Below are 20,273 nucleotides of genomic sequence, written 5' to 3'. Positions count from 1 at the left end.
TCAAGTTCTTCCTTGAGAACCCTGAATACAATGAGGACTGATTGTGAGGTCATTGATGTTAGGTAATAATTCATTAATAATAATAATAATTCATTACATTTATATAGCACTTTTCTCAGTACTGAAAGCGCTATCCACACAGGGAGGAAGCGATCCCACAATCTTCTTACTGCAAAGCAGCTGCACTACCACTGCGCCACCTGTGAGGACAGGTAGAATGCCTAGAGGGGCCTGGGTGGTCTCGTGACCTCAGACCCCCTGCAGATTTTGTTTTTTTCTCCAGCCATCTGGAGTTTTTTTTTTTGTTTTTTCCGTCCTCCAAGGCCATCAGACCTTACTTTTATCCTATGTTAATTAGTATTGGCCCAATTTTATCTTTTATATTGTCTTTTTTCTCTTTCTTCATCCTGTAAAGTACTTTGAGCTACAGCATTTGTATGAAAATGTGCTCTAGAAATAAATGTTGTTGTTGTTGTGAGTCACTACATGAGAAATGGTCTAATGGTTCTCATTCATTTGATTTGTGAAACAATCCTTGTGAATCGGACAATTCTCATTCACTTCTGATTCTGTGGCGAAACGTCTTTTTATAATTATGAATGTTAAAAGTAGTATAATGTTTTGTTCACAGAAACAGGACTGTGGCATATGAATGATCATGTTCTCATATAAATTAATAAACAATGATATATACATGAGGGTACATGTATAGCAAAAAATAATGTGCAAGTCAATAAATGATATATTCAGGATGCAGTCATTTCGATATACAGCAGATTGTCAAGAATCAAATGACTCAAACTAAAATGGGCAGTTTGAAATGTTAGAGTGGCCCCGTCTCCTTGGAGTCCACCCACAAAATACAAAGAACTTTGAAGAACAATCCATTAGGGTGATAGATAGATAGATAGATAGATAGATAGATAGATAGATAGATAGATAGATAGATAGATAGATAGATAGATAGATAGATAGATAGATAGATAGATAGATAGATATGAAAGGCACTATATAATAGATATACACTAAATATATGAAAAATTATTATTTAAAATCAGCAAATAAAACACAGAAAAAGGTAAACACGTGACACTCACTTCCCCCTCCGGTGACTGCAGTCTGAACTGCCACAGCACCTGAGGCGCACAACTTTACTGGCAGTCTCACAGAACAAGAAAACAAGTGAAAAGAAAAAGAAAGGAGGGAAAATGAAAAGAAAAAGTGAGGTTAGGGATGGGGCCAGCTCGAGTCATGACAGATGCGACCCTCAAGGATTTCCCCTCACTAGTCAGTCGCGTTTGGTTTGCAGATTGTTACACTGGAGAGAAATCCAACTTCAAACCCTGCATAGAGCGGCTCAGTGAAAGAGGCGTTGAACGTGTGCAGGAGCGCCATGTTGTTTGAGACATTGTAGAATGACAACAAGCCCGCGGGATGGTCCAGATAGACGCCTATTCTCGAGCCGTAGATGGTACTGATTACTGTCTCCTTATTATTGTGACGTGCAGAGCAACGTGAGCGAGAGCAACACAAATACCAGGACTTGTTGTTGTATCCCAGGCGGCTCTCGTTGCTCCACTGCTTTCTGCTGATTCCTTTATATGTGACCCCGATGCAAACATAAAATCCACTCCACTCCACTTCCCAATAATAGCGAGTCCCAGTGAGAACCTCCTTGCACAGAACTTGGGACCAGTATGAAAATCTGTCCGAGTGATTGGAATGTCCATTGTTCCTCAATTCAAATGTTGCCTTTTTGTCTTCTTCATACAGGTGGAGGAAAGCGTGTGATGTGTTGGAGTCCATTGTAAGCTCCAAGAAATCTGAGAAAAGAAAAGAGAAGAAATGAGGAGCTCTCCTCCGAAGCTGCTCTCATGAGGTCTACTCACATCGTCCCACAACTACTATGATTGACTTCACGTTATTGTCTCTTGATGGTTGGTTGGTTTGTTTGTGCCACTATGTGTCATTTTGGCCCTGATCCTTTTCCGTGTATTGTGTAAACTAAAAGTCCTCTATGGAGTATTCCACCTGATTGCCTGTCACTTTGTCACAATTGATTGCGATGTCACTCTCATTGTGAGCTCTTTCTGTACTTTCAGTATAAACTCATTTATTTCATTGTGACAGAATCTTGAGCAAATGTTAATAAGAAACATAAAAAAGCAGTGGGGACAAAGTAAGTCAGACGTTTGGGAGGAAATGTCAATTGTATCATGCACTGATGACACAGCTCTTCCTCAGGCCATCTGGATTAGTGAAAGACTGAAAACTGAAGAATTAAGACCACGCAGTGAGCTCTGGATCAGTATGTGTAAAAAAATAAGAAATACTCAAAGCCAGCATAGATGACTTGTGCTAAGTGGCACTACTGTGATGCTGGGACATTGATAATCACGTACTGAGGTTGGACGATGACAATGGTGCCAAATGCTTTACACAATTCTTTTCCACAACAGGCTCTGTGCAAACAGAGCAATGAAGTCTTCGGCAAATAAATGAATCAAATATCCAAGATAAAAACTGAGCCATTGTAGGGGTTAAGATCCATAAATTAAATGAGGCAAATAAATGGATTACAATGAAGAACTAAAACACAGACAGGACTGGCTGGATGGACGCCTGTTTCTTCTTTTAGATCTTAAGCCTCAGTGCTTTCCTCTCTCAAAACGGTTGCGTCTGGGAAAGCCGGCAGCCACCTTCGACTCTTGTCCGCACCATTTTCCCTCAGCCTAAGTGCAGACCACCAAGCCCTGATCCTTTGTCTCACCACTGTGCACTGGTGACCACGAAACATTCACCTGAATGATCAGACAGGCCGAATTAGCGGCCCTACCCCTGAAGTGCCATTCCTCTCACTCTGCAAGGGGCTTTCTGATCATCTTGCTTCCTATCTTCTTCACGTGGCTCAATTCTCAATTCTGATGGCTACACAGTGTACCACTAAAACGAATGTCATTCAGGAACCAGAGACTTTTTAGTAACTTCTGTGGCACTCTCACCTTGTAGGTCCTGGTCCTCTTTTTAGCTCCTACTCCGGGGTAAGCATTGTGTCAGGTGGCTGATTGCGAGCCACACCCAGCTACCTATTTAAGGAGCCGCCGCCCTGCAATCAAGGCTGGAGTCGGGTAGGAGGGGGACAAGGCCGGTGCAGAGGGGGCGAGGAGAGGCCCTGTGTGACGTGAGAGAGAAGAGAGAGAAAGAGAGATGGCTCAGAGAGGAGCCTGGACTGTGAGAGACTGTGGGGGGTTTGGTGTGGTGCACATAGACTGTTGTATTTAGTAGAATTGTGTAAATAAACATGTGGTGATGGACTGGAACGTGTCTGCCTGTCTGTGTCCGGGACACACCCTTTCACAGTGGCGTAGTCGGCAGGATGCTGCACCTGGTTCAAGGTGCGGATCTGCATATCAGAAAAAGTTTGTGAAAGGCCCGGCACAGCAGGCGAACTCACCCACGTGCCGCAAGGGCGGCGTGCACCCAACCCCGCAGCAACAGAGTGTGTCATGGACCGTTGGTGGTCCACTGGTGGACTTTGTATTTCAGGGGCGGCTCACCGACTTGGCAGCAACAAGAGGCGCTGCCGGGAAGGAGAGGCTGCAGCTGGGGAAGCCGCAGCAACAGCGGAGCTGCCCGGAGAGATGCTCTCCTGTGAGAGAGGAGAGCGAGATGGCCGGCAGGAAGTCCCTCCTCCTAACAGACACGGGATTGGACAGCGTGTCCTGTTCTCTCGCCAGTGAATGGTCGGAAGCGAGAGCAGGGAATGTCCGTCCCGTGCTTCAAAGAAACCCGAGTGGGCTGCAGGGAAGCGCCCATAGAGAGCAGTCGGTAAGTGGAACTACTGGCAAGGTAAGCCCACCGCCGGCTGCTTCTCTCTCCTTGGCGGCGATTTTACAGGAGCTGCAAAAACAGCTGCGCCTTGTGCTGTTGCCGCCGGCCGAGCGATGTGCCCTCCGGGCGGAGACGCTGGAGTCAGGAGGGATGGCAGTGGCGTCGGATCGAGAGCCGCAGGCAAGAGAGGATCGGTGCTCTGCAGGAGCTCCTGGACGGAGAGGCACAGCAGGGAAGGTAAGGGAGACCGACCCCGTGAAGCTTCGGATGCCAGCAGGGCTGGGTCTGCCCTCTTACAATGGGCAGATCCAAACCGTCGCGGCGTCCCAAAGTAAACGGAGGAAGCGGCTTGGGGAAGCCAGTTCCTCCAATAAAGGAGTACGTGCTGCTGAGTGCGCGCATACTTCAAAAGGCCGTCCTCTGCGGAAGCAGAAGAAATACCCATTGGCTGAGAGGTGGAAACGGAGCGTGATCCCACTGGTGGTCCCATGGCGGGGAGCACGGACTGCTCAGGCTAGGAGGCTGGAAAAGAGAGCATCGGGGTGCCGATCGGGGCCAAGACCGTTGGCCCAACTGAAGACGAGCCGTGGGGCTGTGTCAGGGCAATGCCTCCGCCCTTGTTTTTCTGTTTCTTTTCTAGGATCGGGCCCTAGGCTATGGAGTGTCGGCTTGCCGCCGAGTGGTTCACGTCCTCGCAGAACGGTCCGCTGGTCCTGGGAGGTCTCAGCTAGCGGGGGAGTCATGTGGCAGGTGGCTGATTGCGAGCCGCACCCAGCTACCTATTTAAGGAGCCGTCGCCCTGCAATCAAGGCTGGAGTCGGGTAGGAGGTGGACAAGGCCGGTGCAGAGGGGGCGAGGAGAGGCCATGTGTGACGTGAGAGAGAAGAGAGAGAAAGAGAGATGGCTCAGAGAGGAGCCTGGACTGTGAGAGACTGTGGGGGGTTTGGTGTGGTGCACATAGACTGTTGTATTTAGTAGAATTGTGTAAATAAACATGTGGTGATGGACTGGAACGTGTCTGCCTGTCTGTGTCCGGGACACACCCTTTCACAGTGGCGTAGTCGGCAGGATGCTGCACCTGGTTCAAGGTGCGGATCTGCATATCAGAAAAAGTTTGTGAAAGGCCCGGCACAGCAGGCGAACTCACCCACGTGCCGCAAGGGCGGCGTGCACCCAACCCCGCAGCAACAGAGTGTGTCATGGACCGTTGGTGGTCCACTGGTGGACTTTGTATTTCAGGGGCGGCTCACCGACTTGGCAGCAACAAGAGGCGCTGCCGGGAAGGAGAGGCTGCAGCTGGGGAAGCCGCAGCAACAGCGGAGCTGCCCGGAGAGATGCTCTCCTGTGAGAGAGGAGAGCGAGATGGCCGGCAGGAAGTCCCTCCTCCTAACAGACACGGGATTGGACAGCGTGTCCTGTTCTCTCGCCAGTGAATGGTCGGAAGCGAGAGCAGGGAATGTCCGTCCCGTGCTTCAAAGAAACCCGAGTGGGCTGCAGGGAAGCGCCCATAGAGAGCAGTCGGTAAGTGGAACTACTGGCAAGGTAAGCCCACCGCCGGCTGCTTCTCTCTCCTTGGCGGCGATTTTACAGGAGCTGCAAAAACAGCTGCGCCTTGTGCTGTTGCCGCCGGCCGAGCGATGTGCCCTCCGGGCGGAGACGCTGGAGTCAGGAGGGATGGCAGTGGCGTCGGATCGAGAGCCGCAGGCAAGAGAGGATCGGTGCTCTGCAGGAGCTCCTGGACGGAGAGGCACAGCAGGGAAGGTAAGGGAGACCGACCCCGTGAAGCTTCGGATGCCAGCAGGGCTGGGTCTGCCCTCTTACAATGGGCAGATCCAAACCGTCGCGGCGTCCCAAAGTAAACGGAGGAAGCGGCTTGGGGAAGCCAGTTCCTCCAATAAAGGAGTACGTGCTGCTGAGTGCGCGCATACTTCAAAAGGCCGTCCTCTGCGGAAGCAGAAGAAATACCCATTGGCTGAGAGGTGGAAACGGAGCGTGATCCCACTGGTGGTCCCATGGCGGGGAGCACGGACTGCTCAGGCTAGGAGGCTGGAAAAGAGAGCATCGGGGTGCCGATCGGGGCCAAGACCGTTGGCCCAACTGAAGACGAGCCGTGGGGCTGTGTCAGGGCAATGCCTCCGCCCTTGTTTTTCTGTTTCTTTTCTAGGATCGGGCCCTAGGCTATGGAGTGTCGGCTTGCCGCCGAGTGGTTCACGTCCTCGCAGAACGGTCCGCTGGTCCTGGGAGGTCTCAGCTAGCGGGGGAGTCATGTGGCAGGTGGCTGATTGCGAGCCGCACCCAGCTACCTATTTAAGGAGCCGTCGCCCTGCAATCAAGGCTGGAGTCGGGTAGGAGGTGGACAAGGCCGGTGCAGAGGGGGCGAGGAGAGGCCCTGTGTGACGTGAGAGAGAAGAGAGAGAAAGAGAGACGGCTCAGAGAGGAGCCTGGACTGTGAGAGACTGTGGGGGTTTGGTGTGGTGCACATAGACTGTTGTATTTAGTAGAATTGTGTAAATAAACATGTGGTGATGGACTGGAACGTGTCTGCCTGTCTGTGTCCGGGACGCACCCTTTCACAGTATCAAGAACTATCGTGGGTGGGCCTTGAGTGGTGAGAACATGAAGGTTATCCTGGTATCAAAGCATATGTTGTTATCTTTAAATCTAAACTTCATTACAGCATTAATGAACATGCATTTAACGAATCAAGTTAACGTTACTTTTCTTTCCTCAAACCTTAAATCCTTGCATGAAAGTCATCTTCTCTTTTGCTCTTTGTTCTTTAATCCTGTTGAACAATTCTGAAAGTTGATTTTCTAACATATCGATAACTTACAGCAATACATTTCCATACGTTGTTGTGCCAACACTGCTGTGAGTTGAACCGATGTCAACAGTTTAACCTATGACCTTTGTTTGTCACATATTTTACATGAGGCTTACAGTTCCTGTTGTGCAGTGGGAACGTAACAAACGAAAGTGACCAGGAACTACAAGTGGCTCAGGGTCCGCATCGTGAAGGACCTCATTAGTCCAGTGGATCGAGATGGTGATTTTAAAATGAGTTCAGCAAGAACACCAGAGAAGATCGACTTGGCGGATTCCAGCGCTGCAGAGGATGAGTTTTGTGGAAAGACTAAAAGTGTTGAGCCTTTACAGTTTAAGCAAAAGGAGATTACGAGGAGACCTGACTGAATATTTAAAATGATGAAGAGAGCTAGTCCAGTGGATCGAGACGGTGACTTTAAAATAAGTTCATCAAGAACACGAGGACACAGCTGGAAACTTGTGAGGGGTAAACACAAATGTTAGGAAGTTTTTCTTTACACAGAGAAATCATAGACACTTGGAATAAGCGACCAAGTAGTGGGGTAGACAGTAAGACGTTAGGGGCTTTCAAACCTCGACTTGATGTTTGTTTTAAGAAGAATTAAGTGGACAGGACTGGCGAGCTTTGTGGGGCTGAGTGGCCTGTTCTCGTCTCCAATGTTCTAATTAGTTCCTGAGGACAAAGTTCCCGCGGTGGGAATGCACTCGTTGTCTTTTCCTTGATCTTACCCTATTCTGTCGATTTTCATTTTTTGCTTTCTCACCTTCTCCCCGTCTCTTATTACTAAAATTCCTTTTATCCCCAGTGCACCAAACAACCCCAGGAGCGTCAACGATGGACGTCCAGACGTTACGCACAATTAGCAGATTCTCTTATCGAGATCTCTGCGGCCGCGTGGCTTTCCTTTCACACTCCTACACTCACTGTGCTGTTTGTTTTCTAAAGACTCAGCCCCACCACAGACCCTTAACGCGCTCAACCTCGCCTGCTGACTACTTCACACTGGATTGAATGTTTTTGCATGTCATCTACGCTTTGCGTCTATTTGTCAGCGTGCACCGTTTTTTTTTAACGCACATTGTTATTTTTGGTGTTTTTAATAAATATTTCAAATGTTCTGTTTTTTGGAGTGGTGGAGGTCTTGTACGCAGGTTAGTGTGATTTCAGCACAGGTAGTGCAGCTATGTAATCAGAAGAGAAGTTTAATATGTCACTGTGCTCTGTGCAGATATTTTAAATCTGCTTTACTTTAAACTCACAAGACCTGGTTTAGCACACAGGGGCCCAGCATTTAGAACTGCTAGGCAATTAGAAGACAACTTAAGGACAAACTGCGACATGGGCATTGCACTATTACTGTGTGTCAGAGTCAGCATGACATTGGATCTTCTCTTGGCCTTGTTTGGAATGGTGTGATTCACCGAAGTGTGGTCTGCACATGGAGAAAGAGTATAAAGCCTTGGCATATTGCCCGGCACACCTTTGAAGCCGACGGATGGATGGGAGATAACGTCATGCGATCCTGAAAACCCTTCCACCACAGCGACGAAAATGGCAGACTCTACACATCGAGCTCCCACCTCGGTGATAGTCTTGTCATGACGTCCTTCGTCAGTTATGCTGCGTAAGCCGTCATTAAAGAAAGCAAAGTTATTTCTCCTATGTGATTTCTTACCGCCGTATCACTACGGGAGGGGTATCGCCTTTTAATATCCTATCTATATAGTTTTGGGTTATGTAACACGCCGCAAATACAAAAGAACTTATTGCAACAGGGGAGCTAGCGTTCCCTGCTGGATAGAAGCTAATAAGCCTCGTTTCTCTTCTTCTAAATCAGTGGCAGTGGCATTTCATCGTGTTGCCTACTTCAATGTATAGTGGAGTTTTAATTCAATTAAAAATGGAAAAAATCGGATTGTGTTTGATTTCAATTTGTGCCATTTAAACGTAACAAGTTTCCACTTTTTTGGTCAGTCAAGTATTCCTGGATTGTCGTACACCACCGGAGGTCAGAGCAGTTCAGATCTGCTGGCAGGCCAGTAGAGGGCAGCACCTTCGTATTATGATGTCAAGGTGTCGGCCTGTTCCTTTCAGATAAGGGCCAATCAGAACAGTCCATGAGCGCTCCAATATATGGTGACAGGTGTGGGTGTGGATACAGGAAGGGGAACTTTGCTATTACTGAAGGAGTCTGTTTAGCTCATTTGTGCTTTTGATGGCCAATGAAAATGTCCACATAACATTTAACTCTCTCCGTACCACAGGATGCTCCAGCCACAACACCTTTAGCTTACTAGTCCTCCCCCAGTCTTGCCCAGTGGCCCAATCCACTGCTTCTCACCACATCAACAATAAGATGAGAGATGATCGCTAATATGATTATGAATTTACAAAAAACACAAACTTACGTTGCAAAAACTCCTCTCTGCTTTGAGCTTCATTCCCTGAATGGGAAATAAAAAGGGAAAACAACACTCTGGGACAGTGAAAGGCACTATAAATGCCAATGAAGCTCCCCATCCCCTTGTCCTACCTCAGGATTTCTGTGACTACTGTCCTAATCATCTACAGAACACATTCGGACTCGGTACCTGCTACAGTGGACTGCCCCACATCCAGCTGGCCAATCTTGGACACACGCCGTCTCACCCCAGACACTTCATTCTTCAAGTTCCCAAACAAGAAGTCTGTCGCAACTGTAATGCTGAGAAGGTCTCCATTGTCAGGAAGTGCAGGCGGGAGAGTTGCAAAGGTCTGCATGAAAAGGGAGAAGAAAAGATGGGAGTTCAGGGAAGCAGAAACGACTCCTCACTGGAGCAGCACTAACAGACAATCTGTATTCTTCATACTTTTCAGATCCCACAAATCCTGGTCTGACACTTTGAAGCTTCTCTTTCTTTCTCTAACACACACACCTGTAAGAAGTGGACGTGGTCCTCGGTCTCTAAAAGCTCCCTTAGCTGGGCGTCGCTCCTCCTCAGCTCCTCAATCTCTTTTTCCAGTTGCTGAATGGCTCCTTTTGTCTTCTCGACTTCTCTCGTCTCTCGACTTCTGATCTTCTCTGTGACTTTCCTGCAGGTGTCCTCAATGAAGTGAAGCAGCTCAGCGAAGCTCTCCTCACTTTCCTGCACCTCCCTGTCAGCAGAGATCTGATTGGATGGAGAAAGACATTTTTGAGCCGAGTGACGCATTCTTGGTTTTTATATGACAGAGTGATTGAGACACGAGCATCTCTGGTTTCTTTGTTTAATTAACACAGGACAGCGTGCTGGCTGTCGATTGTTACACTCAAGCTGGGGATTCAGCTGTGCAGAAGATGTGCTTGGAAGTCCTCGGAGCAAAGGGTCACCAAGGAGGACTTACAGTGCCATCACAAAGTATTCGGACCCCTTCATTTCCTTTTATATTTTGTTTTGGTGGAAACTTGTGCTAAACTTAACCTCAAAAGTACCCCAGAATGACAAAGTGAAAAGCAGATTTTTTTAACCTTTTGCCAATTTTTTCATGTCTGTCTGTCATGTGAAGGTTCTAATGGAAATCTTTTAATGTGATGAGCGCTGATGAAGAACAACACGCGGTTGGTGGTAACCTCGATGAAGTTCTTGGGGTTTGTGTCTTTCTAACGGCAAACTACATAGAGAACAGAATCAACAAGTCAATAAAGCAGAAAGGAAAATAAGAGCTGGGAAGCCATTTACAGAAGGCAATGAATGACATGATAGGAAGAAGACGAAGCGTGACAGCTCCAGACGCCACTGCGCCAAAGAATTTGCCTCAGGAAATCGATCTTGTGGATGCTTCCACCATTTTCGACCCACGACCGCTGTCTGAAGCTAACACAGTAATGTGCACTTGCACAGGCCATAATATCCTTAGCTGTAACCAGATTCAGGGTTTACATGGCCATGTAATTGGTACCCCATGGAGAATTCTGTGTCTGTGAATCTGGTTTCTCAGCGACCTCTCAGAGTTTTAGACTCCAGGGTTCTGTGAATGACCGGGTTATGAAAGCGTGGATTGACCCAGAGCCTGTTAAGATAAGACAGAAAAAGAAGCCATTGAACTACAAAGCGGCTGCCTGCTGTCTGAACGTTAATATGAAATGAGCACTGAGGTCCTCTTATTCCAGGCGCTGGCACCGCATACACTGGCATTGGCAGGAATTCACTCAGGGTGTCACCCCCACCCTGAGATGGTGCTGTTGGTGAGAACCAAGCGTGGATTGCTACAAGTGTTGCTGCCAGGTCTGCAGCTCAGCTAAAGGTGAGGAAGATCGAGCCACTCAGATTTGTTGGACACTGCTGTGAAAAAGTATTTGCCCCCTTCCTGAAATCCTCTATTTTTGTCACAAAGAATGGCTTCAGATTGTTAAACAAAATGAAGTAATTAATACAAAGAAGCAGGGTGAACATGTAATGGCCCATAATAACTTAAAATATTTGTGTAATCAAGTTATCTCACACTTATATCACCTGTGTGAAAAAGTAATTGCCCCCTTAGTAATTCACTTCAACAACTGACCAAAGCTAATTGATAATTAGACTCAGCTGTCCACAGCCAGCCCTTTTGACTCTAAACGTCAACGCATATCGGACTTTCATTGTGAGAGTGAAGTTGTCATCACAATGCATCTAGAAGAAAACTTGGCCCTGGGCAAAGAAAATTCCAGAAGAGATGTGGAGAAAAGGCTTTGGAAACTTACCATGCTGACAGCTGTTATTTCCAAATGGACAGCACTGGGAAAGGTGGGGAATTTTCCTCACAAATTGACCTCAAGGAGGTAGCAATTTCTCATTCAGGAAGTCAAACAGAATCCCAAAAGAAGATTCAGGACACCGCAGGCCTCTCTGTTCCCCACTAGGGTCAGTGTTCAAGACTCCGCAGTAAGAAAGAGACTGAGATAAAGTGGGAGTCATAAGGGGGCAGCAAGGTGGAACCCTCTGCTATCTGAGAGTATCATCAGTGCGGGTCCTGCATTGTCAATGAAACACCTGGATGATCCTCAAACCTTCTGGAACGCTGTTCCTTGGACAGACAAGTCCAAAGCAGATCACGTTGGATGGCACAGGGTCCGCCATACCTGATGTTGGACAGTAAGAACATCAGACCTGCAATAGGACGGTGCGTTGGGGTGAACAGGTGTGATAGAGTGGGGACCTGAAGACTTGGAATTACTGAAGGAGCCATGATTTCTTCATTTTACCGGAATATTATTAAGGAGAATGTCCAGTCACCTGTCTGTGACCTAAAACTGAAGCATCATTGGGTTATGTGAGAGGACAAGGAGACAAAACACAAAAGCAAATCTAAACTGAAGAAATAAAATTCAAGTTTTGGAGTGGCCTACTCAAAGTCCTGACTCGATCCCAACAATACGCTGAAATAAGAGTTTGACGTTCCCAGAATACCAAAGTGCTTGAATCAAAGCAATTCTGTGGGCTAAAACTCCTGAGACTGAGTTCAAATGATGGAATTTCTGCTAATGGTGCCTCAACCAAGTAGATGAAACTATGGGGGTGTCGGGTTAAGTGTGTTCCTTGAATACAGAGAGTCCTGATTTTAAAAATGTCCCCTTTCTCTAATATTGCATGTTGTCTTAAGGTTGGAGGTCATTCCTTGTGTCAAATATACAAACGCAGAGATAATGACGGGGGCAGATATTTTCTCACAACACTGTAGCTTTTTCACTGAGCCTTAGTGCATGCTTCCAGCTTCATTTGAGTGAGCCCCCATTTTCATCCCACCCCTCTCCGTCACTACACGTTTACTCGGAGACGACGTCGGCAGCAAGGACTAAAAATGGTGGGATGGTAGGTCAGCTAACAGAAATCTCCATCGCCCAGTGCTCTGTTACATACAGTGAAAGGTGGCCCTCCAACAGTGGGACCCGATTGAAAACACCCAAAGCAAAGAGCACGTGGGGCACACAGCGCCATCTAAATTCAACTCACCTTCACGAGCCCCTCTGCCTGCATCATCTCCTTCAGCTTCTTCTGTCTTTCCTCAAGTCTCCTCTCCACTTCTCCCAGTGTCGCCCCCAGCTGCTTCTGTTCAGGAAACACAGGAGGTCACATGTGGTCTGATGGGGTCGATTTATTTCACGGACTAAGACGACTGGTCAAACCAGATGTCACTAGCAGACAGGAACCGAGCGACTTGAGTCGAATGAACATCAACAAATCTTGACACAAACAGAATTGAGTCCTGGCTTCTCATTTCGATTTCTTCTTCTGTTTCTGAGCCTTCATTATGGTGGTCTGATTGTTTTACATGTTAACTGCCGTTGACTGCCGACTCTAATGGGAGGCCTGCCAAGATTGCGCAAAAACAGATGAGGGCAAAGTCTGCTAGTCGCCGACACCGCCATAAAGTCAGAATCGGCTTAACTTCTAAAGTTCTCTCCATACATTCATCTCAAATATTTCAGCTGACATTTTAGGGCTGTGTCATCCGCATCAATCATGCAGAGATGATTTGTAACACTGTATCTGGTGTCCCCGTCTTCACTCACTTCCTAACTCTGATTGGCCCAAAGTGTTGGTACGTGAGGGGGCACTATGGTGGACTGGCCTCCCATCCAGGGGGGGTTCCTGCCCTGCACCTGAGGCCACACCTTCTAGCACCTCATTACCATTTACAGTATATACTCACGTATAAGTTGGGCCCTGAGACCCGAAAAATCGATCATAAAATCAGACCCTGACTTACACAAAAATACGAAATACAAAAATGCTTCCTCCAGTCTCACGTCAGTTTCTCAGACGCATCGAATGTTGTTGCAGCAGCAGCGCAGTTACCAATTTCTATCGCTACTTCAACGATGTTTAATTTAAAACCAGCTGCATATTTTCTTCTGGTCGACGCTCCATCGTACTATAAAGGTGTGTGAGGGTGTGAGATACAAAAAACACAAATCAGTGCAAACGTCGCTTTGGAATAGTTGGGGTATTAAATACCGTGTGGTCACGTAGGCACAATAGAGAGAGACAGAGAGGTGAGGAGCACATAGAAAAGAAAGGCCGTGTGCCCCGTGGTGACTCTCTCAGGAGGGCAGACGTTAGCATATCGTAATCCCTTGGACCAATAGCGTGAGTTTACCACATTCGACTTACATGACCGACATTATAAAATACCAGAAGTAATACGATCAAGTCAAGAGAACATATCAACGAGTATATACGGTAATGGATTAGCAAGGTTCAAAAATGGATGGACCTACATTTACAAATCGTGTGCTTCTTCTCCCCCCGTCCTCACCTGCTTTTCTTCTCTTCCTTTGCTCAGTTTGACCATTTCATGACCGTTGTGTCTGGTGATTCCACATAGCAGGCAGATGCACGTCTCATCCGTTTGGCAAAAAAACTCCAAACATTTCTGATGTTCTGTGCAGACTTTCCTCTGTAGATGTCCATCTGGGTCCACCAGCTCGTGGTCCTTCCAGACGTCTCCTTCGTAGTGAGGCTGCAGGTGAGTCAGGCAGAAGGAGGCCAGACAGGTCAGACACGTCTTCAGCGCGCTCTTCTTCTGCCCAGTACAGAAGTCACACTCCACGTCTCCAGCACCGCTGTAATTCTGACCCAGAAAAGGCCCGAGTCGAGTCTCCTTCAGTTTTATCACGATTTCATTCAGCAGGGTGTTTCTGTTCAGTTCAGGCCTCGGCGTGAAGGTCTTTCTGCACTGAGGACAGCGGGACGCTTCACTCTGATCCCAGCAGTCTGTGAGGCACTGCAGACAGAAACTGTGACCGCAGGGGATCGAGACGGGGTCACTCAGGGAGTCCAGACACACCAAGCAGGTGAACTCGTCCTGGAGTGCAAACAGCTCAGCTTCAGCCATCATTTTGCTTAGAAGAGAAAGACGGACAGTCGCAAAAAGCCAAAGTTAAAAATGAGACCCTGACCGCCAGCGGAGGTTCTGCTCTGTTTAAAGGTCAGGTTCACCGGTGCAGCGGGACTCTTATCTGCATCTTATCACAGTGCTGACGGTGTTACGACCTGAACATAAACACGTCAAAGCTTGATGGCAGTTTATAAGTGTGAAAGTCCAAGGTGGAGAAGAACCAAAGAAGAATGGGAGAGCGAACAGGGCAGGGAAACTTCAGAATCCAGAAAGAGAAAGTGGTCAAAATGGAAGCAAGAAAGCTCCTGTCTTAGTCAGCGAACACGAACAAAAAGCAAGGCAAAGGCTTCAGTAACTCTGAGTTTCTATATGAAAATCACAAGCCACAATCCACCTTCACTAAAGGACAAGCGTCTGTGTGTCTGTGTGTCTGCCATCTCAGACATTTGTACTAGTAAAGTGCATTGCATTTGTCATTCCAACTGATGGCGCATCACAAGCATTTGGCATTTTATGACTATAAGGGTTTGCGATGCACCATCAGTTGGAATGGAAAATGCAATTCATTTTATTACTGCATTCAGTACAAAATCCATTCAGTTCAGTGGTGCACTGAGGTCTGAGTGGATTATTTAGATGGCTGGCACAGTTAGTCCATATATATAAAGTTGGGGGAGATGTCTGTCTGTCTGTCTGTCTGTCATGCACCTCTGGCCTGTAAAGCTTGATCCTACATTGATGACTTGAAGGCCAGAGGTCCACATGACCGTCATCATCAAGTTCTTCCATGTGAGCCCTGAATGCCATGAGGACCGATTGAGGTCATTGATGTGACGTAGAATGACTACAGGGGGCTGGGTGGTCTCGTGACCCCCTGCAGATTTGATTTTATTTTCTCCAGCCGTCTGGAGTTTTTGTTTTTTTTATTTTTTTCTGTCCTCCCTGGTCATCGGACCTGACTTTTATTCTATGTTCTTTAGAATTGCCTCATTTTATTTTTTATTTTGGCTTTTTTTCCCTTTCTTCATCATGTAAAGCACTTTGAGGTCCACCATTTGTATGAAAATACGCTCCAGAAATAAATCTCGGCTCGGGCTCAGTCGACAGCTTCAGCTCTAACACACACAACACCACTCATGATTTGGGCATCCAGCTCATGGCATCCCTGAGATTTTCTCACAGCCTCTTGGGGGGCAGCGGACACCCCTCATGCAGGAGACATGCCCAGTCACGTGTTGGATTGTTGATTCTCCAGCAAGCAAGTTTTAAAGTGTTACTCGTTTCATGTATCTTGTTACCTTTGGCCAATAAGCAAGTTATGCTGTGCGTGATGAGATAAACTTTATTAATCCCAGGAGAAATTCAGATGCTGCATCCTAGCTGGAATGGAGGATAAGCTCTTGCCCACACTGATTGTAGTAATGGAAGGACTGCTGGAATGGAGATACAACTGGACTGGAACGCTCGCTCTGTAATCCTCATTCCAGCTGGTGTCGATCTATAATGGATGGACTGGTTCACACCTCTAAACAGAAGGTGGCAGTGTTCCCTGAGGCTTATCCCAGTCAGGACACCCACAGCATTTACCGGGACTTGCAGTGTGGAAGTGCAACCTTGCTGCTTTTCACGTGACCCAGAAATGCACCCAACCAGCAATGTGGTGACACCAGAGTTTTACTTGAAAAGAAGTCTGGTGCCTCACACTGGGGAGTCAGGGCTGGGAGGCAGCGGGCAGCAATCTTGGAGAACGGAGGAAGAAATTGATTTGGATTGTGCTTTGCTAATTGATCTTGGCATAGGGTGACTGATAAAAGGTGTCTTGGATTAATAAATAAATCAATATCTTTGAATTGTGTTGGGCATTAATGTGTCTGAGGCTTGGTGGTGCCCCCTGGTGGTTACAATGCATACAGCAGCTGAAACTCAAAGCTGTGGACTCACAGGACATAATAATACAATCATTCAGTCGATCAACCAATAAATAAGACACACCAGACGTCCACTACCAGCATCTGTGTACCCAGAAGGCACCACACACAATGCCTCTATGACAAACCCGTCTCCCTAATGATCGAGCCCCCCACTATCGCTTCCCCTCTCATTCTGGACACAGGCTCTGGGGTGGCCTTATGGAGCAGATCTTTAACGGTTCTGAAAATAATTTGGACTCCCCCAAGTCTGGGGCCAATGCCTCTGGGCAGTGCACCCCCTTTACTTTACAGCCATAGCACAGGCATTTCAGAAGCTAAGCGTGTTCGGACCCGGCCAGAACTCAGATGAGAGACCATCATTGGAAGATAAGCGCTAATGTGTTTACTGTGCAGAGCGACGTGTCGAAGATGATCTGCTTGTTAGCTTGCATCAGATCTTCACTTTTTTTTCATCAGCCTGCTTCACATTTCAGAGTCTTCAGCAGTCGATACCATCCAGCCTGATATACTGACTGGGAAACTGACCAGTATGAATGTAAACCCATTTATCATTTTATAGATTCAGGACGTTCTCTTAAATCATTCACAGAAAATCAAAGTACAGGACGCTGTTTCAAAGGTCACTCATTCAAACGCAGGACGTTGGCAGTGGGAAGTCAGTCAAGTGACCTGAGACTAAGAAGGACCACCGCTCCGTTGTCAAGTGAGCACATAGGACAATCCAGTTCACCACACAGACCCTGAAAGCCCCTGTCTGTGTGGTGAACTGGTGCAATAAGAACTGCCTCACTATCTGAGTGTACAAAACACCAAAGACGTGATCTTTGCTTTTAAGAGACAGAAATCTGTCTGCTCAGGAGGAGGTAGAAAGAGTGACTGAATACAAATAGCTTAGATGACAATCTTAACTGGAATACAAATATTCTCTAAATGCAATCCACTCTTATTTCTCCTCCGTAAACTCAAACTATTTCAAGTAGACAAGAAGCTCATGTTGTCCTTTTATCGCAGTCTGATCCCGTCTGTCATCTCGTTCAGTTTCATTGCCTGGTTTAGTGGTCTGACAACCCAAAATTTAAAAAGCTCCAACAGACTACTAATGGTGAAGCTCAAGTTACTGGGGGCTAATGGAGATGATCTGACAAGTGTGTGTGACTGTCAGAGGACAATGCTAAGGAAACTGCAGATCATCTCAGCTGAGGACAGACAGCCATCACATGGAGAACTGAACTTCAGTGAATCAGGGAGGAGAGTCGCTCTGAAAAGCCACACAGATCGCTCCAGAAATTCTTAATGCTGTACGACTGTTTAATAAGGAATATCGGAGAAAATGATTATGGTTTGATATGTGTCCTGTAACCTTTTTAGTGTAAATATGAACTAACAAACTCCCTTACCTAACCCTGTCTTGTCTCTCTTTGTTTTATTTTATTTCTTTCTGTCTGTTATGAGATGCAACTGAGAAGTCAAATTTCATTTTTTCTTGTGTAAATCAGACTAAATAAAGCCACCTCGAATCTTGAACCTTGATCCTTGGTGAGGTCAGCAGGGGGCGCTTACCCTGTGGTCTGAACGTGCAGTGACGAGGACACTGTGCTCTAAAAATGGCAGCGTTCTTCATATGAGATGTCAAACCGAGGTCCTGACTCTCTGCGGTCCCCTGGACATCCTTAGTAAAGAGCAGGGTGTGTCCCCGATATCAAGGCGAAGCAGGAGACGAATCTAAAGAACACAACTCTCGGTTTTCCGGTCAAGCTACATCCCTGTTCTCACCTGTGGCCGTGAGCAGTGGGTAATGACAGAGAGACTGAGATCCCTTACTACTCTCAAGTTAATTCATAAGAAATCTGACCAACACGAGGAGATTATTCAGTCCATTTCTCATCCTGATCCTCCACAAAGGTTGCCAAAGTACTTGCTTCAGATCCACGTCTTGGTAGTTTGTCTCAGATTCCCACAACTCTTTGCAGACAGATGTGCTTCCTGGCTTCAGTTCTCTACTACAATGCTGGCCTCTACAAGTTCAATGACCGAGTGATCAGCCGGCATCTCCTGCACATGTGGCCCTCAAAGAGGCTGAACTTGCCCAAGCCATCCTCCAAAGACCTCATTATTTAAATATGGATTATTGAACTCCCTTTTTATTAAAATGCAAAATTATTTCAATTAAGAAATGAACTATCCATTCAAGTGGACTACTGCATTAATGACCAGTCCTGGAGGTTTAGTCTCATTTGCTGAACCTATCAAGTCCATCCTTCTGATATTCATCTCTAACTGAATGTAATGTCCCAGCACCCACGGCCACAGGCAGCCCCTCTACAGGATCATCCAGTAACCTATGAAACAATGAAGGACTTGAGCCAGTGAGGACACGACAGCAAATTCAAGTGAAAAGTTCAAGCCATGTTATAGTGAGGTTCTCCACTGTCTCCCTCTCATCTCCCCTACTTTTATGTTAGACTCACAAGATGCCAATGGACTTCATCTTCCAGGGTTCTCCTCTCAGCCACCCCTGTCGGTACCCACTGCACTCCTGACTCTCTCTCACTCTCTTTTGCTCGCTCGCTCACTGCCACCTGCGCCGGTCACCACATTGATCCCCCAGAGCACACAATCTCTCCAACAATCATCTCCCAGATCGGCACTCATTCTGTCTCCCGCACTGATTACACGCCACCAGATCTTTTTATTGAACTCCCTTCTCGCTCGGCTCAGAGTTTTCCGACTGTGACAGCAGATGTGACACTAATCAACCTGTGGAGCCACTGATGAGTGATGGCTGGGCTAATCATTCTCCACACCTGAGTAACCGACTCGCCAATTCCCCCATTATGGCCTCTCGTCTCTGCTGCGCACACCTACACTCATCAACCTGAGTTTCATTCCTTATAAACACCACACACCATGCCAGACTGAACCATGGACTCAGTTCTATTGGGGGGGGGGATCCAATGGGCACCCAAGAAAACAATGAAGTCTCTGAACTGGAGTGCATCAGAACGCAGAGTGAACCAACATTGTCCGACAGTCGCCGATTGGTCCATAGACTGACGAGCAGCCAATCAGATGACCTGAGAGTGACAGAGAAAGAGAATATTTTAGCTCTTTAAAGGAAGACCTCTGAAAAATGTCCTCTGTTTCTCTCCCCTTGTTTTTCCTTTTCCAGACCAGAACACATGGAGAACCACAGATGAACACAGCAGAAACTAAGTGCCCTGACCAGGGGCTGAGGCCACATATTCCATGGCGGTTACGGCCAGCATCAACGTGAAGTATGTCTGTGAGAAGGCCAGCACACCCAGAAGAAAATCTAAGGGACCATGAACACTCCACATGGCACTCCAGTTCAGGTCATCCTCCAGCTCAATACCCAGAAACCTGAACACCGGGACCCTCCCCACACAGGCCCCGCCAATGATGAGTGGCTGGATGTCAGTTTTGTTTTTTCTAAAGTCAATAACAAGCTCCTTCGTCTTTATGATGTTGAGGAGCAGGTTATGGACTCTGCACCACTCTGACAGCCGCTCCACCTCGTCCCTGTATGCCAGCTCACCCTCCTTGCCCAAGATGAGTCCGACCATCGTTGTGTCATCCACGAACTTTATGATCTTGTTGCTATGATGAGTGGGGACACAGTCATATGTGTAGAGGGTGTAGAGGAGCGGGCTAAGCACACAACCCTGCTGCGTCCCGGTGTTGAGGCTGAGAGCAGTGGAGGTGTGGAGACCCAGCCTGACCCTCTGGGAGCGACCCGACAGGAACTCCAGTATCCAACTGCAGGTGAGTGATGGAAGTCTCAGCTCCACCAGTTTGGACACCAGTCATTGTGGGAGGATGCTGTT

At 47.3% G+C, this 20,273-nt stretch overlaps 1 protein-coding gene across 1 annotated transcript; it reads right to left on the bottom strand.

Moving 5' to 3' along the window:
• Positions 1–1,284: 1,284 nt before the first annotated feature.
• LOC114652446 (tripartite motif-containing protein 16-like) lies at positions 1,285–14,558 on the bottom strand. The gene is made up of 6 exons (XM_028802827.2): positions 13,916–14,558; positions 12,610–12,705; positions 9,574–9,807; positions 9,250–9,412; positions 9,067–9,102; positions 1,285–1,823 (listed from the first exon to the last, which is right to left on the bottom strand). Exons 1-6 carry the CDS (start codon positions 14,495–14,497, stop codon positions 1,285–1,287), a joined length of 1,650 nt encoding a protein of 549 aa, XP_028658660.1. The 5' UTR covers positions 14,498–14,558.
• Positions 14,559–20,273: the final 5,715 nt, after the last annotated feature.

This window comes from Erpetoichthys calabaricus, chromosome 5, assembly GCF_900747795.2.
Source record: "Erpetoichthys calabaricus chromosome 5, fErpCal1.3, whole genome shotgun sequence".
NCBI classification, from domain to species: Eukaryota; Metazoa; Chordata; class Cladistia; order Polypteriformes; family Polypteridae; genus Erpetoichthys; species Erpetoichthys calabaricus.
Note: the sequence above shows the minus strand (reverse complement) of the source record. Positions and strands in the feature narration are given on the sequence as shown.